Below are 25,862 nucleotides of genomic sequence, written 5' to 3'. Positions count from 1 at the left end.
TCTTCCTTCACATCATGTATCAGTTTGTGATGAGCATTTCTTCGCGTCAATATTTGATTAATGTTCACCACACTCACTGGACTGTTGACCCCACCAGAGCAAAGACCACATCTGTGTATCTTCCCATTTATCTCCAGCACCTAACACAATGGCTGCCTAGAAAGTCTTGTTCAACAATGAATGGATAAATTTACTTTATTTGTAGACCAAGAGTGTCATGAAAGGTTTGTCTTTGCTTTTGTGTTTGTTTCTGTTTTATTTACAGTGCAATATTGGTTTCAGGAGTAGAATTCACAGATTCATCACTTACATACACACCCGTGCCCATCACAACAAGTGCCCTCATTAATACCCAACACCTATGTACCCATCTCCTACCAACCTCCTTTCATCAACCTCAGTTTGTTCTCTATTTGTCCCAAGAGACAAGTTGAGTCTCTTGTTGGTTTGTTTCCCTCTTTTCTCTACCCCCCCACCCCTTCCATATGTCCATCTGTTCTGTTTCTTAAATTCCACAAATGAGTGAAATCATATGATATTTGTCTCTGACTATTTCGCTTAGCATAATACATTCTAGCTCCATCCACGTTGTTGCACATGACAAGATTCATTCTTTTTGATGGCTGAGTAATATTTCATTGCATAGATAGATAGATAGATAGATAGATAGATAGATAGATACAAATCTTTATCCATTCATTAGTTGTGGATATTTGGATCTTTCCATAGTTTGGCTATTGTTGATATTGCTGCTGTAAACATTGGGGTACATGATCTCTTTGAATCTGTATTTTTGTTTTCTTTGGGTAAATACCTAATGCAATTGCTGGATCATAAGGCATTCTATTTTTAGTTTTTGAGGAACTTCCATACTGTTCTCTAGAGTGGCTGCACTAATCTATAGTCCACCAGTGATGCAAGAGGGTTCCCCCTTTCTCTGCATCCTCTCTAACCCCTGTTGTTTCTTGTGTTATTAATTTTAACCATTCTGACAGGTGTGATGTGTATCTCATCGTGGTTTTGATTTGTAATGAAAGACGTTTTTTAAAATGTTTATTTATTGAGAGAGAGAGAGAGAGAAAAGAGAGCATGCACACGAGCCGGGGAGGGGCAGAGGAGAGAGAGAGAGAGTCCCAAGCAGACTCCTCACTGTCAGTGCAGAGTCTGACAGGGGACTTGATCCCATGAACCATGAGATCACGACCTGAGCCAAAATCCAGAGTTGGATGCTTAACGGACTGAGCCAGCCAGGCACCTCTGTAATGAAAATTTTAATACCAACTATTAATACAACGTATTCTTAGAAACACTGATGCACCGCAAATCTTAAATGGGTTTGATTCTTTTCTTAGAGGAGAGGAGTTAGTTGGTCAAATAAAATTTGGGAAATCTGGATTAAACAAAATCAAACATCCAACTTGACTGTGATATTTCTTGGAGACTTTTAATATAGTAATATAGCATAGCATAGCCTTTAACATAGTGAGCACTGTGAATCTTTGAGAAGGTAATCATATTAGTATTTCACTCTGGAAGTTGGTTTTTTTTTTCCCTAACAAAGTATGTATATTTATATCTATATTTTTGCTATATTCGTATACCCCCAGAGGTCTAGCCTTTTTCCACAGAGAGGAAGAATAGAAAGGACAGTAAGCAGCACATTGTTCTTTGACATGTCTGCATTTTTCACTCTCAAATGCAGACAGAAACCTTGGGAATACTTAGTGTTTGAATATGCTCTTTCAAGCATGTTTGCAGAATCCTGCAATTGTAGTAAGATCCCTGAGTTTGTTTTCAACTGTTGATCTTGAAGAGCACAACATAAATGCAAAACTTACATAAAGCTGTAACAAACAGATCCTCCCCTACCAACACACACACATTCCTTCTAGCCAAAGCAACTAGAAAGGAAAAGCAATACTTTGATCATGCTAACACCCTTGTCTCATGGCTGAGCTGGCCAGCTCATTTTGGCTAGGAATTGAAGGGTCGGATTGCCTTAGTTAGCTTTGCGTAGTTTAAAATCTGTTTCACAGTCAGAAATGCTACTATCAATCATGACTTGGCAATTTGGTACCATGGGAAATTTGGCCACCTGGGGAACTGATTCATGTAGATGACTCAAAACATTTCATCCCTACTCATAAGAAAGTAATCCTAGAAATGTAAGGCTTCAAAGCCATTTATCTTCATTTATGACTGCCATGTTGTTCACACCATAGCTGCAGTCTTGATTGATGAAGATTGACTCCCGGAGTAGGAAAACCTATTGTTAATGAGCATTGACTCTTTGGTCATTTTGCCTGACTGCACATTATGTTCGTGCATGTCCCTTATCTCACATGTATGTACAGTTTTTGGGAGAGTTAATGAGCTAATACCTATAAAGAGTTTACTATTCATACATTCTAAGTGTTGAGTACATGTTAGCTTATTCTAAAAAGTATTAAGGTGGGTCACAGCAATGTATAAAACACAATGCAAATGAGAAATAGTTAAGAAAAGGAGGAAGCAAGGCCTAGAACTAAAACAGGGCCAAGAATAAAGCTATTAAAAATAGGCATATCGGGGTCCCTGGATGGCTCAGTCAGTTGAGCATCTGACTTTGGCTCAGGTCATGATTTTACGGTCCTTGGGTTCAAGTTCTACATCAGGTTCTGCACCGACAGCTCAAAGCCTGGAGCTTCCTTCTAGTTCTGTGTCTCCCCCCTCTCTCTCCCCCTCCCCTCCTCTCTCTCTCTCTCTCCCTCTCTCCCTCTCAAAAAAAAAAAGAAACACTTTTAAAAAATTTTAAAAATAGGCATATCATTAAATCTCATGGATATACTACCACTGCCGAGCACACTGCTTTTCGTATACTAGTGCTGAATATATGTTTGGTGAATTTATTATTTGAGCCTAAACTATACTTTCTATGATTGGGTCACAGATTTCATCTTGAGAGCTCTTTAGCAGAAAAAAAAAAAAAAAAAAGAGAGACTACTTACCCAATTAATGGCTTTAGGATTAAAAATAAATACATGCTCAGGATAAAGAAAACATTTTCTGATATTAAGACTGAAAAATAATTTCTCCTGAGGGGTCTTATACGCAGGAAACTATACAATGAACTGAGTAATATTCATAACATGCTTTCTAATTTCAGGAAATGGCCACATCTAATAGGACTATTTCTTTCATTGTTTAAGCATAAAGCCACCATTGGCATGTGTATCTTTTATTTCACTAGACACGTCTTTTCATTCTCTGTTTTATGGGTCATTCTGTTCTTCCCAATTTCTAAACCAGTGGTTCTCAACCTTAGCTGCCCACTAGAAATATCTAGGGACTTTTAAAAATATAGCTGCCTGAGCCCAACACAGAACAATTAAATCAGAATCTTTCGAGTTGGACCAGAGTATCAGTATTTTTTAGAAAGCTCCATAGGAGATTCTAATGTAGTCAGGATTGAGGAGAACTGCTCAAAACATTGGAATAAACTCGGGGTTCACGTCTCATTCCAGAGCCATTTCTAGGTCATCCTTTCTAGTCCCAATGCTTTAAATACCATCAGTATTTCCCATGTTTCTAGACCCATGTAACCACTGTCTACTTGACATGTCAGCCACTTGGATGACCAGTAGGCATTTCAAATGTACCATATACAAATCTTCAATCTTAATTTTACTCCTTATATCTGTCCTGTTTTAGGAAGTGGCACTGTTATGCAACCTAGTTGCTTAGGCCACCCTTGATCTCTGTCTCTCACACCTTGTGTCTTATCCTTTAGCAGTCTGTATAAAATATACCCATGATCACCTCCACCAAAAAGATCCTAGTGGAGACAGCCATATCTTTCACTTGGAGCACTACTAAACTTACAAACTAGTTTCTCTGCATTCACCCTTGTCCTATCTCCCATACGTAGTCTATATTTCACACGGTCGTTCTGAATCACCCATGGGTGCCCACAACATTCAGAAACACATAACATCAGAATAAAATCCAAATTCCTTGAAACAATACGCAAGACCTTACAGGACCTGACCTGGGCTGCATCTTTTACTCGGTTCATACCATTCTAACCCTCTATCACTGCCCTCCAGCCATGGCTGCCCTTTGTTTCCATTTGACTAATTAAAAGTGAAGCCATATTCCTTAGTTGTCATCTGCCTAGTGGCCCAAGGTGTTTGGAAGGTAACAGAACGACCGATCAACAGCAAATCAGACCAAGCAGATCTTGACCAGATACAAACACATTTAAAGCCTGGCCCATTTTAAGCATGAAAAGGAGGGCTTAGATCTGAGTGCTTTGTAAGTATATCCGAAATTATTTAAGTGATTTAATCCAGAAAAGGCAGCTCAAGTTGAAATAGAAAACTTACAGTAAATGAATGCAAGAGTCAAGAGAATGCAGTATTGTTTCCAGATCTGGGAAACGGGCCTCTTGATCATTTTACAAATGGTAAAAATTAAATTTGTGATAGAGGCACGTGTGTTTTCGGTCCTTAGCTGGTCTCTTACCAGTACTGCCGGTGCACACCAGGTAGGATCAGAAGGCAGAGTGTCATCGAAGATCCCTCCCTGGCTTCCTAAAAGAGGCAGGACAGTGGTCCAGAAATGCTACTCTGCTGACTGAAGTGAAAATGTAGCAGTTGGCCAGCTCTGCTTTTACATCTGTGAACTCAGCAATGCTTTTTGTTTGTGCCCAGTGTAGATGGGGGCTCTAGAGTGACATGATTAAGAGCTGGGGCATTAGAGCTGGGCTAAACTAGTTTGAATTCTGAGCCTTATATGGTTTGTATGAGCTTGGACAGACTATTGGACTTTGTGTGTGTCCTCAGTTTCCTCATTTGTAAAGTGCAAATAGCATTATTTTCTACCTTATAAAAAATACCCTCACAGTGTTTTGTGAAGACTGTATGATATGAAAATGTGTGATAACATGCGTAAGGTGTAAAACAATGATAGACATGTGGTAAATTTTGATCACATACATTTAGGTTCTGTCCATTTAGCTTCCACAGAGATTTTCCCTGTAGAGAGGTTTTTGTTTGTGTGTTTTATGCTACGAGATGGAACAGCAGTTTACAAGAGAATAAGAGACACACGTTCTAATCCAGAGTCTTTAGGCCTCTGGAGACCTTTGTCCAAAAACAGAACTCAGGCTTCTTTCTTGCTTTGGGTGCTGTTCTGGTGATGAATGCTGAGTTTTCCTGCCTGTAATGTCCTCAGTGATTGTTCCTTTAAACCAGACCATGGGGGCGCCTGGGTGGCTCAGTCGGTTGAGCGTCCGACTTCAGCTCAGGTCATGATCTCACAGCTCATGAGTTCAAGCCCCACGTCAGGCTCTGTGCTAACAGCTCAGAGCCTGGAGCCTGCTTCGGATTCTGTGTCTCCCTCTCTCTCTCTGCCCCTCCCCCACTCGCATTCTGTCTCTGTCTCTCTCAAAAATAAATAAACACTTAAAAAAAAAAAGACCATGGTATGAGTTAATGCATGGAGAATGATGCCGTTTTGTCTTATCCAGAGAAAGTGACTAAGCAAACCTTACCTGTGAGATTCTAGCTCCTACTGGACTTGCCATTTTTGCTTCGTCTGCGGATGCAGGTACAAGCAAGTATTCGAAGACTTGTCTCATGGAAAAGGAAGTTGAGACTTGTTCTGTGGTGCTGTCCAAGTTAGATCTAGAATCATGGTAGATCTTGCAAAAAGGTAGACCTCAGCTCTTGAGAGGAAGAAGTTTCTAACCATCTGGGCTAAATGACATGCTTTTCTTACATTCTTATAGAGAATAATTTACAGATGGGCAAGGATGGAGAAAGCATACAGAAACAAAATAGATTCCTACTCACATCAAAATCTGTCTTCTCTAAGAATTTGCGGTATTCCCCTATGCTGTTCTCAGCCAGAGTAGAGAGAGATGCTCTGTGCCAACATGTAACTTACAAACTTATAAACTCCTTTTAGCGTGGAACTTCCCCCGCTGTGTTCATATTCTGATTTACATATCTGTTCTCATATGAAAGTGTGGAATCGTGTGTCTCCATTGCTTCACATAGCTCTGGGATTCTTTCTTGATCGTTGAATAAATGAAGGTAGGGAATGACCTAGAAAATGTCCAACAAAAAGAAACTCCTCATTTTAAGTTGTTCTAAGCAAAAACTGCTACTCTATTATGAAGCATATTGTGCTGTTTGTTCTAGCTTCTTTTTAAATAGCAAATATTTTTATCCCTCAAATTGGCACTCTGGGTTAGTTGCCAGCAACTCTTCGCTACAATCTGCAATTTTGCATAAATTACAGTGTAATGATAGCCTAGAAAACTGCTCAGACAGCTCCCAGTAGACCATTCGTGACTGACTGTGGACTCTTGTATAGTAAGAAGCCTATCTTGCCCAGCAGTTAATTATTAAGTTCTAACAGAACTCTCAGATTCTAGGAGATAGGTTCTAAGTTTTTTATTCTTGCTCTATCTTACAAACATGATGTAAAGCACTGGGCACCGAGAAGTTGCTTAAGACTCTGCTTATAAACGTTTTTATCTGGGTCCGTGTGATAGTTAGAAAAATTAGGCCCTCGCCCAGGCTGATAGCATGTGCACCGTAAGAGGATAAAACTGAGTGTGGGAAAAAGTCATCTGAGGGTCAGAGATATGCATCATTCTACAGAGTAGCTGCTCCGACTTGTCAGTACTGGCTACCCAGGGAAGAGTTGAGGAGTTAGAAAGGATTAGGTACAGCAAGCCAGAGGATTCGCGGGAGAAAAGTAATAGGGCACCAGAACTGAAAACAGGAACAACAATAATTTTCACAGGCTAACTAGCATATCATGTGCCGGATAGTCAGCTCTCAGGAGCAGGGACAGGTATCAAGGTGCTCATCTGCAAGGGCAAAGGCAGAAGAGACTGAGCATGATTTGAACGCCTTTATATTTAATTCCATTGATTTATCTCTCTTTTGCTATCACACTGTGGTCTCCTGCATAGTAGGCTGAAAGCCTTTCCCTGGGTGGATAGTAGTCATAATCAGAAACTCATTGATCAAGTCTAAATATGAGTTTGGATATTTCCCGTGGGTAATCACAGCCCAACTCACTTAGGAGTAACAATTTCACAAGATATTATTGACGGGGGAGTGGAATTACCTAAAAGATCTTTCTATACGCTTATTGAATTCATCTTAATATTTTTTTCTTCTGCTTGACACTTTACAGGTTGTTCATTGTATGTATATACAACTCAGTGGATTATTATGTATCCCTCAATTCCTTGCTGAAACCATCCGTACTGACAAAGTGGGAAGTTTTGTTTGGTTTTGGTTTTGTGGGGATTTGGGAAGCTCCCCTGCAAGAAGACACGCGTCCATGGTTGAGAGGACCTTTCTGCATATAGGGAAGCTGTACTAAGGTAGAGATGGTTTATTTATTACTGGTTTATAGCAAGTCAAAGAGAAGAGGAAACACAAGGAAACTCGTAAACAGATTCCGCTCCGTGTAGCTGAGCAGAAGGTGGTGTCATGAACTGAAAGGAGAAAGACGGCTAACAGGGGCCCCTGCGTGACTCAGTTGGTTGAGCACCTGACACTCCATTTCAGCTCAGGTCATGATCTCACGGGTCATGGGTTTGAGCCCTGCATCAGGCTCTGCACTGACAGTGTGGAGCAAACTTGGGATTCTCTCTCTCCTTCTCTCTCTTCCCCTTCCCTGCTTATGCGCTCCCTTTCCCTCTCTCTCTCTCTCTCTCGATAAACAAATAAACTTAAAATAAAAAAATAAAAATAAAAAACCCCAGCCTATTCTCACTAAAAAAAAAAAAAAAAAAAAAAAAAAAAAAGACTGCTATCAAGTACCGCTGTCTCTCATTGTTCTTCCTTTTTAAAGCTTTCCTGGTTATTGACTTTTTCTTTTTCCTTATTAACTTAGGATGAAATTATATTCTTCCAAAAAATGCAAACTACCAGTTTTTATGGAGTTGTAATTCATTGTAATGAACGTAGGAGAATTATTATCTCTAGGATATTGAGTCTTTTACATAGACATGGTTTAGCTTTCTCGTTCTTCAGTCTTACTGATGTCTCTTGGTATGTGTCTGGAGATTTTCTTTTACCATATAGGTTTTGCACATTCTTGTTAAGTTTATTTCTGAGTATTTTACTTCTTGTATTGCTATTCTAATGGAGTCTTGTCTTTCATTTTATCTTCTAATGTCTTGTTTAATATGAAAGCTATTATTACTGTATATTTACTTTTTATTTGGCAATTTGGTTGAATTCTCTCACTGCTTATATTACAATTTTCAGGCCTATTTAACATTAACATCTTGACTTTATGTTTACTAATCTTCTCATTTCTTTTGTTCTTTTTTGGTTCCTTATCTACTTTTTTTAAGTTAAGTGATTGATGCACTTCTTTTCTTTTATTGATTCAATCATTTTAGTTCTTTGTTTATCTTTATTTTATAGGATCTAATATATAGTAATTTCATTATAAATGTTTCTAGAATTTCTGCACTGTTGTTTTGTGTTTCTTTTTGACCCCAAGAATTATTAAAATAGGGTTTAAAAAAATCCTGCTGAAAAAAACCTTTTGATTTCTTTTTTTAAATGTTTATGTGTTTATTTGAGAAAGAGATAGGGGCGCCTGGGTGGCGCAGTCGGTTAAGCGTCCGACTTCAGCCAGGTCACGATCTCGCGGTCCGTGAGTTCGAGCCCCGCGTCGGGCTCTGGGCTGATGCTCAGAGCTGGAGCCTGTTTCGATTCTGTGTCTCCCTCTCTCCTCTGCCCCTCCCCCGTTCATGCTCTGTCTCTCTCTGTCCCAAAAATAAATAAACGTTGAAAAAAAAAAAATTTAAAAAAAAAAATATCTTTGGCTACATGAAAAGAAAATGTATGTTCTGCTTTCAAATTTGATATATTGCAATAAGGTACATAACATTAATTATGTTATTTGCATTTTTTATATCTTTGATCTGTTGTGGATTGAGAAAGGTGAATTAAATTCAGCAAATACAATGTGTTTCTTTTTGATTTGTATCCCTTGTAATTTCTGCTGTGTGAATTATATTTCTCTTACATGTTACTTATATATTTCTCATTGTTGTGAGTTCGTTTGAATCACATCTTTGCATTATAATGTGTACTTTCTTTGTCCTATTTAATGTAAATTTCTCCTTATTTGACAATAAGAACATCATCTCTTTTTTTGTCCTTTTCCTGCTACGCATTTGCCTATCTTTTATTTTTGACATCCAAACAGCTTTGTTTTAGATGTACCTTATATAAAGTATAGAGTTAGATTTTGTTTTGGTTTGCAAGCCAATTTGGAAATAGGATTCTTTAAATAGATAACTTAGGAAAATTTGTTATGAAGATAAATATATCTGATCTGAACTGTGTATTAGTTTCTGTTCTGTTTGTTGTTTTTATGGCTTTTACTTATTTTTTACATTGTTTTTCTTTTTATGTATGGTTCTTCTGATATTTAGGAAAGTTAGTCATTACTCTAATAGTTATAACTTATGCAGTACTCTTAGTTGTCTATTTCTTCATATGGTATCTATTGATAATCTGATTTAAAAAATGGGGGCTCCTGGCTGACTCAGTCAGTGAGCATCCAACACTTGACTTTAGCTCAGGTCATGATCTCAGGGTCACGGGATCAAGCCCCAACTGTGTCGGGCTCCAGAGTGAGCATGGAGCCTGCCTCGGATTCATATTCTCTGTCTCTCTCTCTGCCCCTCCCCCAATTGCACATGTGTGTGGTGTGCATGCGCGTGACTTCTATCTCTCAAAATAAATAAATAAATAAAAATGATAAAATGCTTTATTTTCTTCCCTGATTCCATTTCTTTTGTCTCCAACCTGATATTTGCCAATAAAAATTATCTTTGTAATGTTTTTACCTTGTACTTCTAAATCTTCTTCTTCTTCTATTATTTGATTGATCAGTTTTAAATGTTTTTTGATCCTAGTCATTAGATAACATAATTAATGTTATGTTAATCTAGTTCGCAATCAGCAAACTTTCTCATCTTTGCCCTTCCCGTTCCAATTTTGTTAGTTATACCATTTTTTTCATATTTAGAGCAAATAGGATTTACATTTTGTCCATCACCCAGCTCTCATTTTTTTTAGTCTTACTTTTATGATTAAATATATTCCAAACTTTCTAATAGTCCTTTTGCTGTTTTCCTTAGATATATGATATTGATTCATTAAAGTTAATCATTTAACAAGTTCTTTAGGAAAAAACACAAGGGAACAGTATTCCCTGAGTGCTTACAATTTCAAAATTGTAACCTTTATTCCTGGAGAATGATTTGACTGTGACCTCCCTTTTTTTTTTTTTTCATGAGTCTCTTGCAAATATTGCTCTTCTGTTTTCTGGAGTTGAAGATACAAATTTGAATTTTTGCTCGTAATACTCTTCTTCTTTGATGTTTACAATCCAGTTACTTTACTGAAATTTTCTCAATGTTGACCATTATGGTCAATTTGTATGGATTCAAAGTCGTCTTTTTTCCCCAGGTCCTGTGACTTTACATTCTTAATTTTTAAATTTTTGGCATAATGTTTGGTCATAACGTTCAACTTTTCCATTGCGACACTTTTTGTTGTTGAGTGTATTGGTATGTTGGTAAATTATTTTTTTTTAAACAAGGTTTATTTATTTATTTGAGAGAGAGAGAGGGAGAGCACAAGCAGGGGAGGGGCAGAGAAAGAAAGAGAGAGAGAATCCCAAGAAGGCTCCTCACTGTCAGCACAGTGCCTGCCATGGGGCTTGATCTCACTCACCTTGAGATCATGACCTGAGCCAAAATCAAGAGTCAGGCACTTACTGCCTGAGCCCCCTGGGCCCACCGGTACGTTGGAACAATTCTTGAAAAAAAAACTCCTTCTGTTTTTGTGGGGGCGGGGGGCTGCCAGTTTTAAAATATATTCTTTTATTTACTTAAAAAGTATAGTAAAGTTCACTCTTTTCGGTGTACAGTGCCATGAATTTAGATAATGCATACAGTCACGGAACTCCACTAGAAGCAGAACAGCTCTGTCACCCTCAAAATTTCCCTGGGCTGATTTTACATAGGATTCTTTTACTAATTCTGTGTCAAATATTTTGCTTATCATTGAGTGAGTTAGATCTCTTGGACCTCCTGTGGGTCAGGTACTTTCTGCTGGGGACTGGGGAGGAGGTGCTGGGCAGCCTTCAGATCCCTTCTTCACCACTTACACAAAGTCAAACCGCTTTCCCGTTTAAAATGGCCCCTCCACACGAGTCTTTCAGTTACGAGGCAGTGTGAACCATCCTGGGTCCGAGGGGGCCTCTTCTGCCTCTATTTCTTTCTTCTCTGCTACAGATAAGAGATATATTTTGCATTTTTGACGTGGACCCTGCACCTTCGAACAGTGTATTTTTGCGGTCATTTTCAGAGATGTGCTGCACTGGCCATCTTGTTTATTCTCTGCATTTCTTCGCTGCCTTTCTTCCTGTGTGTATATATTAACTCTGCTGCTTCTGGGTAACTCACACATATTTTTTGGAATCTATGGAAAAGATGTCTTTCTGGTTTTGCTAAAAATGGAGGTTATATAGTTTTTGTTGTTGTTGTTAAATGTGTAGCACTTGTAGGTTATCTAGGAGAAGAGACAAGGTACTGTCTCACACAGCCACGCTCTGACTGGAAGTCCTTTTCTGACTACTCTCATCCTTGCCTTTCTTTCACTTCTCTTCCTTGGCTCACACTTAAAGCACTGGAAGCCGTCAGGCCGGTAACCTCTCTTATTCATACACCACGTCGTTAAGCATGTATGAATATTTCCTGTTATATCTAAGCCTCTTCATTATTTCCTAAAACACATAATTTCAAAGTTGGTCCATATTTTCTGTTCTTCTGTTGGCTTGGAATGCCCTTTTCTTCTTTCTTGAATTGGTACACCCCGGCTCATACTTTGAGACCTAAAGTATATTGCCTCCTTTAGGAACTCTTCCTTGACACCTCCTCAAGAGGAGGCAGAATTAATCTCTTAGCTGTGCTCCCACAATGCATTGCCCCATCTTGGATGCACTTACTTGCTGTTTTCAGAGCTTATATACCTAATTATCAAGCCAACAAATATCCCACGTATTTACATATTAACCTCAGTACAGAACTTTCACGTGCTGGGTTTCTAGGACCTTACTTAGATCTCTCTTTTGATGGTCAGCACATACTCTCATTTGGTCTTATTTGATTTTCCACTGGTTAATTGGAGGGTATAATATTTTCGGTCATCTAGGTTTTCTTATCTAGCTTTATTCTTAAAGTGTTGTAATCATTTGAAAGCAATTTCCTACTCTTAGGATATAACTGAATCTCCCCTAGAATGATAGCATCCATAACTTTTGAAAAAGCTCAGTAACTATTAATGGGAGCTCTTCTCCATTCCAGGTGATGCAACCGTGACAATAGCTCACAGATACACTCCCAAAGAACAATTGAAGATCCATACGCAGCTGGCAGATGTTATCATAGTAGCTGCCGGTAAGTCTTTGGTGGCTGTTATTTGGTGGAATGTCATCAGCAGAGTAATTCCTGCCCTAATTGCTGACATGTCTGTAAAAACAGCTTCTTGGGAGAGTTCGGTATATGTATGACTAACTTCCATCGACTGGATTCTGTCTCTCAGCAATTATTATAGTGGTTTGTTGCGCCTACGTTAACATTTGTCACTTCATTATGGAAAACCCAAGTAGCCTTTGGAATGACAGGTTAAACACAAGAACAAATGTGCAGGTTGCCAGTTCCTTCATAGACATGGTTGATTCTAAATGTGAATGAGTTATGGGGAGGCTGGTAGGAAATGCTCTTGATAAGATAGCCAGGGCTAGCTCCTGTGGGACCCTTGGAAGGACTTTGATATAAGCCAAGAAAGGCTGAGAGCAGGAGGTTGACATGGCCTGGCTTATGTTTTTAGAAGAGCGCTTACACTATGTCAAGGAGTATTCGAGAGGAGCAAGAGTAGGAACAGAGGACAGTTATTTGCATTTTCTTTTACTGGATGTAGGATTTTTCCTCATTTCTATTCAAACGTACAAAAATGATTCTACCCTTTGCTTCTACCTTTCCTCTTGCCACATACACATGTGATTTCTACAATGCAGACAGTTGTGAATCTTCTTGTTTATCCAAGGCTGAACGAGAGCCTTTTGTATTTTATCAATTAGATGTTATTGGTATTTTCTAGACTTTACATCTGAATTTTTGAGTAGTTACAAACTATGAAAGCAGAGCAAAAGTTCCAGAAGAAACAGTTTGATGAAGCGGATAATGGTCATTTAAATTAGTTTCACCCAAATTTAGTTACTTTCTTATTCTGTTATAGGCCCTTCTCAGGAACTCAGAATATACATGTGATCACTCCAGGTAGAGTAATTTGCCTCCTGATAGAGTAAATATAGAAATATTCCCTTTTCCAGGGGCGCCTGGGTGGCTCAGTCAGTTGAGCGTCCGACTTCTGCTCAGGTCATGATCTCACGGTCCGTGAGTTCGAGCCCCACGTCGGGCTCTGTGCTGACAGCTCAGAGCCTGGAGCCTGCTTCAGATTCTGTGTCTCCCTCTCCCTCAGCCCCTCCCCTGTTCATGCTCTGTCTCTCTCTGTCAAAAATAAAATAAACATTAAAAAAAAAAAAAAGAAATATTCCCTTTTCCAGAAGTCCCCAGTAAGCTGGTACAGCTAACCACATTTCCAGTTTTTCTGAGAAATTACATTCAGGTAATATTAAATGAGAACTTTTTAACAGGATTGAGAGGAGTAAGACAGATATTTAGAGATGCAATAAAAGTGTCAGACTACAGATAACATTAAGTGAAATACTGCTGCAGCAACTGATATATGCATAGAAGATTATGAATATCACATTGACTTCTTTTTAGAAACATTGGATTTACCTACAAGAGTCAGAATTCAGTGAGTAGAAAGGAATTTGGTCATCCTCATTCATCCCAAACTTTAGACAGAGTGAAATTTACGTTCTCTTTACAAGGTGCTACTTGACTCTAATGTTAACTGGTAAAGAATGTTTCACAATCAATCTTACTTTCTATTTATCAATTAAAATATTGAATGAATATTTTTTTCTAGTGGGGCAAAAATTCCTCAATGTACATTCATGCTTATGTTTTTCTTGCCATGAGAAATGGCAGATGGGTGGTCCTCTTTCAAGAACCACTGACATTCTGTTGTGAATAAAGCAAACTTTATATCACAGTCCTTATCACCATCACTGTCGTCATCCGTCAGTGTCTCTTATAGACTCACTGTTTGCTCCTTTGTAGAGGCCTGAATCAGCACTGAGTACGATGTGTTAAAAAATAAGATGGGAAAAGAAAAAGGGAAATGAAGGAAGGGAAGGGAAAGGAGGACCAAGCCTCTATAAAATTAACAAGAGAGGAGCCAGGAGGTACTCAGGCTCGTAGGTGTGGAGACAGTATTGAGGCTGTCTAGCAACCATCCCAGTCAAGGCATCCTGCTACCACCAGAGGGCACCAGTCAGGTGCCAGCTATTATAGACAGCCACACTCCATCCACAGTCCATGGAGTTTACCACACTCCATCCCAGTCATGGAGGACATTTTGGATGAAGATAGTGTGAACAGGTCTTGTGCCTGCCTCGTATTCCAGCTCTAATGCCTGTAACTAGAAACAAAGGCATTTTGTAGAATGCTAGAAGACAGCCCCGTAGATAACCCTGCAGGTGTCCTGAAGGAATAAATATTTGGATAGTGGGAAGTTTGGAGAAAGAAAATTGAGAGTTCATAAAAAATAACTAAAGATTGCTACATTTCCATGTCCTTAATAATCACCTGGTGAATTGAAGGATAAAATATGTAGATATTGGTAAATTACAGTGAAATTCTAAAGAAAGCATGAATTAACATAAAAAAGAAACTCCGTATCTTCGGACGACAGGAATGAATCTTACAAAAATGACCACATCATGCATTATGTGTGGGAAATAAACAACTACAATTAGCAGTGGGTATTAAAGAAGAAGATAGTGATCTAATGGCAGAGGTAGCTGGAACAGGGAGGGCTGGATTGTGTCATAACTAGAATGTCAGCATATATGGAAATAGTCCCATCTAGAAGTCAGGAAGAGAAGGAGGAGTGGTGTGTGATGTATCAGAGAGATCGATAATGTCTTTCGACAATGTCTGAGGGATGACAGAAAAGAATGTAGTGAGTGATGAAATCTTGGAATGGGCTTGCAGAAGAAAAAAGTAAAAAAGGAAATCATTGTGTAAAGATCCGGAGGCATGAATAAAATTAGCTTATGTTAATACTAATCTCACCCCTCTAGCTTCTCAAATTCCCATAGTCCTATCCTTATAGGTTTAACGATGAATCACTTACTTTTTAAACACCTCTCCGCACATTGGACATTTACTTTCAAAGCTCAAATCTGAAAATCAGATCCTGTCAAACTATGCATTCTGAAATAAGAAGCTTCAGGTCCCTCCTCAAATTACTCTCCAGGTTCACAGAGAGAATGAATCTGTTTCTAGGGCACTTTACTGTACCATGTTTATGGCACTTATCACCTGTTTATGGTTGTCTGTACCTTCACTAGACTCTAGCAGGGATGGGACTGGTATTTTTTTTTTTAACTTGGTATATAAGTGCTTCAGACAAAATCTGACACATAGTGGGTACTCAATGAGTGTGTGCCGTATTCATTTTGAAATTACAACTGGAGCATGGACTCGTCAAACTGATACAAATTTAGCTGATGAGTTTTTAAGAATATAATTTTATAAAGGTGGAATGAATCATCTCTCTAGTTACTGATTGCATCACACAGTGGTAGCATGACTTTTGTAACTACTAAACATTCCTAGTTTGTCATCGTAAAGTAAATTGATAAAGTCATAAAGGTGAAAGATTTGTCCATACAAGAGCAGTTTGTGTCATTAAGTGGATGTTTGGATTGATTTGATTTGAAATATTAAGATTAAGAAATTCTGAGCAGAGTGAAGACAGTAAAGAGACTGTCGTAGACATCTAAAATATAGTAAGACTGTTAAACCGTTGAATGGAAAGAAATGGTTTAAGGGAAGGCCTCATTGGCTCTGCAAGGCTAGTGATAAAGAAGGGAAAGCCAGCCAGGACAGGGCACCGATGTTAAGAGTGTGTTAGAAGATCCTTTGACTCATTTGTATCTCACGCTTCCAGGAGACTGGGGGAAACCCTAAGTCTATAAAAGTTCTAGGAATCTTCATTATTCAAGCAGGATAGGCAGGTTTTTTCCAGACATTGTCCAGAAGACCCTCCACCCACGTGAGTAAACTGAACTAGCTTCATTCAGAAGACGAGCTGCTGAGTCAATGCCACTTGCATATTAACCTCTGGATACAGAGTGTCATAGTTGGTGAAAGCTGGCGTTTTGTCCACTAAGCCATCCCCTCCAGCGTGATGAATGAACCTTTACAGTCGTAACTCTAGCGTCTCTATTGCAACACTTTTAATGATAGACACTGTAATATAAAACAGGATAAATAGGCAATTCAGTAGAGTAATTTGGAGTACTCATACTTACTCGTCATAAAATAAAGGTGACCAACCAATTTCTTTTCACGACTTTTCCCATCATATCATCAAGTTTGGATACACTCCCATCAAACATCATCTTAGGTTCTCAATAGAGTTTTCCCCTCTGGTGGATTTCTTCGTCCTTGGAGCAGGGTTAGTAATTTTCTGGATGCCAGGACACTGAGAAATTCCAAGGGGTGGGGCATGGAAACTCTCTGTTCCACCATATCCACAGCTCATGCAACTCAGGAGTGGGACTTGCCTCCTTACAGCCCTGGGCGCTTTCTGAGTGGATGCCAACACATTTCATGGTTTCATTAATGCTAGTGTTCTTTCCATATCTTATTTGTTTGTGTGTTTGTTTGTTTATTTATTTATTTTAAATTTTAATGTTATTTATTTTTGAGAGAGAGAGAAGAGGGACAGAGCACGAGTGAGCGAGGGGCAGAGAGAGAGGGAGACACAGAATCTGAAGCAGGCTTCAGGCTCTGAGCTGTCAGCACAGAGCCGGATGTGGGGCTCAAACCCACGAACCATGAGATAGAAAAACCCGGCATGAGCTGTGAGATGATGACATGAGCCAAAGTCGGACGCTTAACAGACTGGGCCACACAGGTGCCCCTGCTTGTTTATTTATTTATTCCATTTGAGAGAAAGACAGAGAGAATGAGAGAGCATGCGCACAAGCAGGGGAGAGTGGCAGATGGAGAGAGAGACAGTCAGAGAGACAGAGAGAGAGAGACAATCTCAAACAGCCTCCATGCTCAGCTCAATCCCACAACCACAGGATCAGGACCTGAGCTGAAATCAAGGGTCGGACGCTCAACCAGTTCAGCCACCCAGGCGCTCCTCCATATGCTATTTCTTATTCTCCATATTGCCCCTGTAGCCTCAGTTCCCCCACTTAGAAGTCCTTCCTGCCTTCCTAAATGCGTCATCTATCTCAATCTTGTCAGTTATCTTCAATGGTATAGAGTAAGAATTTTCAGAATTTAAATCCCAGCTCTGCCACTTGCTAAGTGTGTAACCTTGGTTAAGTCACCCCATGTGTCTGAGCCTCAGATCGTTGGTGTAAAGAATTATGGTTTCTAAAAAAAATTTTTTTTTTCAACGTTTATTTATTTTTGGGACAGAGAGAGACAGAGCGTGAACGGGCGAGGGGCAGAGAGAGAGGGAGACACAGAATCGGAAACAGGCTCCAGGCTCTGAGCCATCAGCCCAGAGCCTGATGCGGGGCTCGAACTCCCGGACCGCGAGATCGTGACCTAGCTGAAGTCGGACGCTTAACCGACTGCGCCACCCAGGCGCCCCAAGAATTATGGTTTCTAACACTGTATTGTGAAGCCAGCCAGGCCGGGGAAGGAACATGGCACAGTGCCTAGCATATTGCAAATGCCCAATGCAAGTCATATGCTAATATGTTATCTGTTGGTCCTTCTTGGGCCATTGCATATGAATTTAAACAGTGATTCGGAAATAAGAAATCAGTTGATTAGCAAGCTACAACTCTGATATAACTAAGGGAAAAGACTTTTGGTTACTTTTGATACTACCATAGTATCAAAGTCGACTGGTCATCATAAACATAAATTAATGAATGAAGTGACTTACAGAGAAGAGACCAACTTCATAAAAGATTTATTTTTACTTAAGATTTATGGCTTCTTGGGATACTGCCTTTTGCTCGTAGCTGTGCATTCTGTTCTCCCCGGATGAGTCCCTCATGGCCTTTCTCTTGTGGTACAGTGTGACTTTGGGAGAGGTTAGGGAAGGAGAGACACTTAGCTGAAGGGGTTTGTTCTCTCAGACCTCTGCCCACCCTTTCAGTCTCCCTCTCCCATTCTAGCCCACACCATCAATGCCACTTGCACGTTAACCTCTGGATACAGAGTGTCGTAGTTGGTGAAAGCTGGCATTTCGTCCACCAAGCCATCCCCAGAGCCTCCCTGATGCACAATACAGAAGCTTCCTCATAGTGTGAGAGGGTGCTTGACTATTGACTGTTTTCCTGACGTCAGTAATACATCCCTACCGTGAGAACCTAGCAAACGCGTACCATAAGCCAGAGTCAACCACAGTTAACAGTTTGGTGTTTGGCCTTCCACTGTTTTATATTTGCATGCAAATGTAAATAGTTACATAGTTCTTTCACCCTGCCTGTACCATTTGCATTTTACAGCTCCACACTGTGTACCTGTTTCCTCATAAAATGCATTCTTCTGAAACGTGATTTCTTATGGCTTCACAGTATTCTATGCTACTGGGTATAATTTATTTATTCAGTTCTTGATGGGGGGACATTTAGATTATTCCCAGTTTTTACTATTATGAACATTGTAGTAAACAACTGTGAACACCTTTGTGAGCACCTGTGATTATTTGCACAAGGAACCTGTAATGTCTATTATATTGGTCTTAAGTGCTTTATTTGCTAACGAATGGTTACTTGTATTTTCAAAAACAAAACTAATATTTAAAGCTTTGTGTATAACAGAAACTATATATGTGCATGTAATACCAAGCGATATTTTATGCCTTTCATGGGCGTTGTTAAACAGCCTTACCACACACAAAAGTAATAGACGTGTATTATGACCCCCTCTGTCATTACACATCAGTATGCCACCAGGCCTTAGGGATGCACACAGGAGGATGGCAGGGTGTGGCGTAAGGGGGAAGGGACAAGAATCAGAAGCAGGATGTGCATAGAAGCATGGCCTTTAAAGTCAGGAGGACCTGGGTTCAAATCCAGTTTGACCCAGTTCGAATTTAGAAATCACGTTTAATTCTCTGGGCTTCATTTGAAACTGTTGTAAGATGGAAGTAATAATACCAATGGTACAGAGTGCCATAAGAATTAAGTGCCCAGCACATAAGTGGTGCTAAAGAAATGTAGTTTCCCTTCCCTTCAGTCTGACTTTGTGTTGTGACCCTCTGACTAAAATTACAATATGCTTTAAATGAAAATTTGTCATGCAGCACCAAAAGGTCAAGTTGCCATTACTTTGACACGTGGACTGTAAAAGGTGCGTATGAACTTGTAAATTTTTCCTTGACCCGTGTTATCTTCAAATAAGCAAAAATGCCCTTCCCCCCAAATTGAGCACCTAAGAAGCATCCCAAGGCTTTATTTCTTTTTCTTCATTTTTCCTGAGGCCCTTATAATTTTTTTTCTCAACTTGTGATTGCACGGGTTATGATCTTTTCGTCACCAAGTGTTTTTAGCCGATATCAGTATGTGGGAAGCAGAGATTGATCTTTCTTTGGAGGTTCTTTCCTTTACATGTTTTTCTACTTCCTGATTTTCTTGAGTAAAACAAGTGTTGAGCAGCAATATCTAAGGGTACTTCAGTGAAGAACAATTAGATCAAAGATCTATCTTTATTATGGAGAAATAGAGATTTTCTTTGAAATATATCTTGAATTGTTAAATGATAATGTCATTTAGAGCTAATTCTACTGGGTTGCATATATGTGGATCACAGGGAGGAAGAATCCTTTCAAGATAATGTCTCTCTAGCCATTGGCATTATCTCTGTTAGGTTTTCATGGCCAGGTCTTTAAAAAAATTTACATTATGAAGTATTAAAAATGCGCATCATTTAAAAATGCACATCAAAGTGAGCAAAAGAACAACATTAACACCTACCAACCAGATTTTCAAACCTGAATATCATTAGAGATGTTTTTTATTTTTTTTTATTTTTTTTCCAATATATGAAGTTTATTGTTAAATTGGTTTCCATACAATACCCAGTGCTCATCCCAAAGGTGCCCTCCTCAATACCCATCACCCACCCTCCCCTCCCTCCCACCCCCCATCAACCCTCAGTTTGTTCTCAGTTTTTAAGAGTCTCTTATGTTTGGCTTAGAGATGTTTTTAATTTCTACATGCTGTACGTTTCTGCAACTTGTTTTGTTCTGATTAATGTTATTTATTAATTAATTATTAATTAATGTTATGCTATTAGTGTTATGTTCTAGAGGTAGCACTATCTGTATGATACTCAGTTGACTGAGTATCCATTTTCTGTTGATAGATATGCATGTTACTTCTAATTTATTGCTATTATAAACAGTGCTGTGGTATGTAAGTCTGATATATCAACACATATTTTGCCACTGCATATATTAGGCCCTACATCATGTGCTGGGAAACAAAGATGTATAAAATATAATTCCAGCTCTTGAGAAGTTCGGAGTCTAGCAGAGGAAAAGATGTACAAACAAATTAGCAAAGTACGGCTCACTAACATAATATTAGAGGTGTGTGTGTGTGTGTGTGTGTGTGTGTGTGTGTGTATGTCTGTCTATCCATCATCTAGAAAAAGGGAAATGGAGAAAGAGAGAGAGAGAAACAGAGACCAAGAGAGATAGAGACTGAGGCAGAGAGATAGAGAGACAGAGACCAAGAAGGATGGAGACACACAGAGAGAGGGAAAGACAGAGACAGATATAGAGGAAGAGACCAAAACTGAGACCCAGACCAAGAGCGACAGAGAGAGAGCACCACTGAGGAGGAATGAGCCCCGCTTCACTGGTTTTGAAGATGAACGGGTAGAACTGGGCCCCAGCCACAGCATGAACAGAAAGTCACTGGGCAGAATCTAAGAGAAGGGGACTTCTGGAAGCTTAGAGCTGAAAAACAACTATGCACATATCAAAGAAAATATTAGATGCCTGTCAAAATGATAGGTCTGTCTGCGAGTGGTGAATGATGAAGCTGAGTATTTAGGAAAGGCCAGAGAGCAGAATAAATGAAGGGATTTGGATTTTATCCTACCGGCTGGGGGCAACTTTTAAATAGTTGTAGGTATTGGAGTAACATAATCATATTTAAATTCTAGAATGGTTACTCTGGTAGCCTCTGGGCAGGGATGAGGCTGGAAGTAGCACTGACGTGGCCCTAAACTAATACAGCAGTAGCTGAAAGTGAGACAGAGAAACAGAAGGTAGACAAGAAAGTTTTTCTGTCTTCGCAACCTGGGCATACGGTGTGACCATTGATGAGGGAGCGTACATAGAGAGGAAGCAGGTTTGGGAGGAGTTGAAGATGGGGGGGGGGGCACAAGTTTTGAAGTGTAACAGGATAATAAAAGAGAAGAAGGGTAATGGAAATACAGAGGACCTCGATGAGATACGTGATGAGGGCAGAATAGTGAGAATTACAGGGACAACATTGAAAGTGACTCCTGCTGTATTGTGACCTCCATTAGCCAGGACCGTGTCTTATTTACCTTTGTAGTTTTTGTACCTAGTGAAGAGCTTTGCACTGGGGACTAGAAAACTCGCTGTGGAATGAATAACCTTCCTTCTTTAGAATTCAGGTGCTTGGTTGAAAGCCTTTTTCCTAGAAGTCGAGGAGGGCCTTCATAGAAGCAGATGATCTCTTTCAGGTCCACGCAGCCTTAGATTCTCCTTAATACCTTGTTTGGGGCTGTTCCACTTCACGAAGGCTTAATATGGCACTCCATCAGCACCCTTGACTCAGAGCTTGCACCTGCAGAATTCAAAGGTAAGGCAGGGAGGAGACAGAGAGACAACTGAGAAACGATGACTGTCTTCAGTGAAAGAACAAGAAAATATTGCAGCTTTCCCTTCTAGTGTGGGTAACAATATGAGCCCTTCTTTGGTGAAGTCATCATTCCTGTGGTAGATTCCGAGTGTGTGGTATTGTGGGATGTCTCCTCCAAACATGTGTTGACTGGCAGAAAGTGAAATGATTTCATTAGATCTACAGTCGGTCATTATCCGTTGTGGCTTTGCAATAACATCCATTCACCTCATCCAGGAGAAGCGAAAATTGGAAAAAAAAAAAAAATTCAGGGATCAAAATGTCACATATCAACACTCGTGTAATAATCCACACAGAGGTGGTGTTTGAAATGGGTGATCTGACTGTGCGCCTGGCTACCTGCTTTAGGTGTGGCTTCGTTTCCGAAGGGGAGCGATAAGAAGTAAGGAAGCACCCTGTTGGCATAGATCTCCTCAGGCAGCTTTCTATGAAAGTCCTTTCTTTTTACCCATTTATATGGTCAGAGAAAAGTTTCTGGCCCTGGCTCTTCATCCCACACCTAAGTGCATTTACCCCAAATTTATTTCTGACTTGGCTAATTAATAATTGCTTATTTTAGAATGACTTACCCTTGTTACAAAACCTGAGGATTAATGAGTACTATGCATGAATGTGGGCTTTATGCCTGTGGTTGGAACAAATTCAAATACGTCATAGTCCTTCTCTGAGTGTGCCGATTGCAGGTAATTCAGCCGTAATATCCTAACATGTGCCCATTAAATCAAGGTAGTCATCAATATCAGGGATCAGATATCACACTGCGAAAAAAAAAAGGCAGGTGCATTTCAATAATACTTCTATTGAGTTTCTATTGCGTTACATAATTCATACTTACACTTATTTTTAAAATAACCAGGATGGTTTCTTGTCTCTATAACACACACACACACACACACACACACACACACACACACACACGCACATGCGTAACACATAGACACACACACAACAAGGGATACATTATAATATACATTCTTCCCAGGATAGTTGGTGAGGATATTTGTGGTGAAATAATGTGGTATTCCATGTCAAAATGAATGAAGATTGCCTCTTGTATACTAAGAGTACCATGAGTTATTTTAGGTCACTAAGATATCACCTCAAACTTACTTTATTTGGATAAAAAACGATTTGAAGGCAGTTCCCCCCTCTTATAAATTTTCCGACTTTTTGGTGGAAGCTCTGCAAAGGAATACTGAGTGGCTTGGAAAGAACTCAGAAAATGCCACTCGTTTACCATGGGCACTAGATAGTAAACTGGGGTAAATTTCTTCAAATACCAATAAATAGAGTTAAAAACTTGTTTTGGATAGAAGCTTGTGAATGGACATTATCTCAGCTTCCAAAGCACTGCATGTAGGAATTTATCCTAAAGAGAATTGTAAGGAGGCTTACTGAGATGATATTCAAAGATCTCCATCACAGATTCATCTCTGACAGCCAAAAGTTGGAAACAACCTAAGCATCCAACAACATGAGAATATTTACTCTGAATGACGGTCTAGTTATAAAAGGGAATTCTTATGGGCAATTATACTTGAAAATAATTATATTAGATTGCATCTATGATAGAAATCCAAATAGGAACACACACACACACACACACACACACACACACACACACACACACACACTGACAGAAAAACAAAGAGGGAAGAAAAAGTACAATTTGAATGGAGTAGTTACTTCTGGCGAATGGTTAATAAGTGATAGATAAATGTGGATTCCTTTTTCAGCTTTCTCTGAATTCTCCATGTAAATTATCCTCAAGACATATCGATTTTATAATTATGAAGGAAATAAAAAATATTGACATGATTGAGAATCTTACCTGTTCTTGGCAAGATTCTGCCGGCTGTCCGTTTGTCTTCTGAGGCTGTTGACCTTTTACTGTGGAGGAACGGAGGAGCAGTTTGCTAAACTGAAATGGCTCATCTCCTACAAAGTGCCACATATGCTCATTAAGTGGCTTTTCGTGGGAGAAAAGAAGAAATGAAAAGAGATGTGACTGGATGAATGGTATGAGGTATAAATTATATCTCAATAAGGCGTATTAAAAAAAGAGAAATGGGAAATGGAAAGAGCTGGGGATGCTGAAACTGAGGGTGATTGTGGCTTTTATTTTATTTATTTATTTATTTATTTATTTTTTTTTTTTTTTTAAGTTTTTTTTTTTCAAACGTTTTTTATTTATTTTTGGGACAGAGAGAGACAGAGCATGAACGGGGGAGGGGCAGAGAGAGAGGGAGACACAGAATCGGAAACAGGCTCCAGGCTCCGAGCCATCAGCCCAGAGCCTGACGCGGGGCTCGAACTCACGGACCGCGAGATCGTGACCTGGCTGAAGTCGGATGCTTAACCGACTGCGCCACCCAGGCGCCCCTGATTGTGGCTTTTAAATTCATTTTCAAATATATAGTAGAAAGAAGTCATCTATTTTCAATTAGCACCAAGAGGACGGAGTGGGGCAAGAATACGAGGGAAAGAGATAGGAACGGAAAAGCTCTCCCTGCCCTCCTTGTAGTTCCTACCTTCTGTCTTGAACATTCCCTGCTGCTGAAGTTCTCCTTGCCTCATGACCCCGGGGCTACTCACATATCATCAATATGTCCTTCTTCTATAGTCAGCTGAGGGCAGATCCAGATTTTTAACTCTAGCAAGCTTTGCAATAAATGCGGGCACATTTATTCATATTGTTTTGCCCTTGTATAAATATTCTATTATTTTTAAAAATGTTTATTTATTTTGAGGAAGAGAGTGTGTGCACATACAAGTTGGGGAGGGGCAGAGAGACAGGGAGAGAATCCCAGGCAGGCTCTACGCTCAGCATAAAACCCTATACCCGCCTTGATCTCACCACCATGAGATCACAATCTGAGTTCAAATCAAGAGTCAGACACTTAACCCACTGAGCCACCCAGGCATCCCATTCCCCTTATATAAATATTTTAAACATTAGGAAAACCTATTTAAGTTTCAGATTTATCTCTAGCAGTAGCTAGTTCCTGATGTTTCTTAAAAAGATGTACAAGGATATTAACAGATTTTTTTCTATAACATTAAATAATTAACACATTCTCATGTTTCTGAGTATTATGATATTAAAAAAAATTTTTTTAATGTTTATTTTTGAAGAGAGACAGAGCATGAGTGGGGGAGGGGCAGAGAGAGAGGGAGACACAGAATATGAAGCAGGCTCCAGGCTCTGAGCTGTCAGCACAGAGCCTGACACGGGGCTCAAACCCACAAACCATGAGATCATGACCTGAGCTGAAGTTGGATGCTCAACGAACTGAGCCACCCATGCACCCCTATGATATTTTTTAATGTTTATTTATTTTTGAGAGAGGGAGAGAGAGAGAGAAAGTGCACAAGAACAAGAGAGGGGCAGAGAGAGAGGGAGACAGAGGATCTGAAGCAGGCTCAGTGCTGACAGCAGAGACCCCAGTGTTCACGGGCTCAAACTCATGAACCCTGAAGTCATGACCTGAGCTGGAGTCCTTCACTTAACTGACTGAGCCACCCAGGCACTCTGAGATTTTTTTTTTTAATGTAGTGATTATCAAAAAGAAATTTAAAATAATCTTTGAATGGAAAGTTTTCAGTATAGGAATTTCATCATTTTATTTATTTAAAAATCAGTGTTTATAATTTTTATTTCATTTTATTTTTTTAAGATTTTAGTCTCAATCTCTACACCCAACACGGGGCTTGAACTTACAACCCCAAGATCAAATGTC

At 39.5% G+C, this 25,862-nt stretch overlaps 1 protein-coding gene across 2 annotated transcripts in view; it reads left to right on the top strand.

The window, feature by feature from the left end:
• MTHFD2L (methylenetetrahydrofolate dehydrogenase (NADP+ dependent) 2 like) overlaps positions 1-25,862 on the top strand; it is a 139,139-nt gene that overhangs the window by 51,827 nt on the left and 61,450 nt on the right. For both annotated transcript variants that reach the window (XM_030313682.1, XM_030313680.1), the window contains one exon: positions 12,407-12,499. In XM_030313682.1, coding sequence (XP_030169542.1) covers positions 12,407-12,499 — 93 coding nt within the window. The remainder of the gene's footprint in view (positions 1-12,406; positions 12,500-25,862) is intronic.

This window comes from Lynx canadensis, chromosome B1 (assembly GCF_007474595.2).
Source record: "Lynx canadensis isolate LIC74 chromosome B1, mLynCan4.pri.v2, whole genome shotgun sequence".
In the NCBI taxonomy this organism is placed as follows: Eukaryota; Metazoa; Chordata; class Mammalia; order Carnivora; family Felidae; genus Lynx; species Lynx canadensis.
Note: the sequence above shows the minus strand (reverse complement) of the source record. Positions and strands in the feature narration are given on the sequence as shown.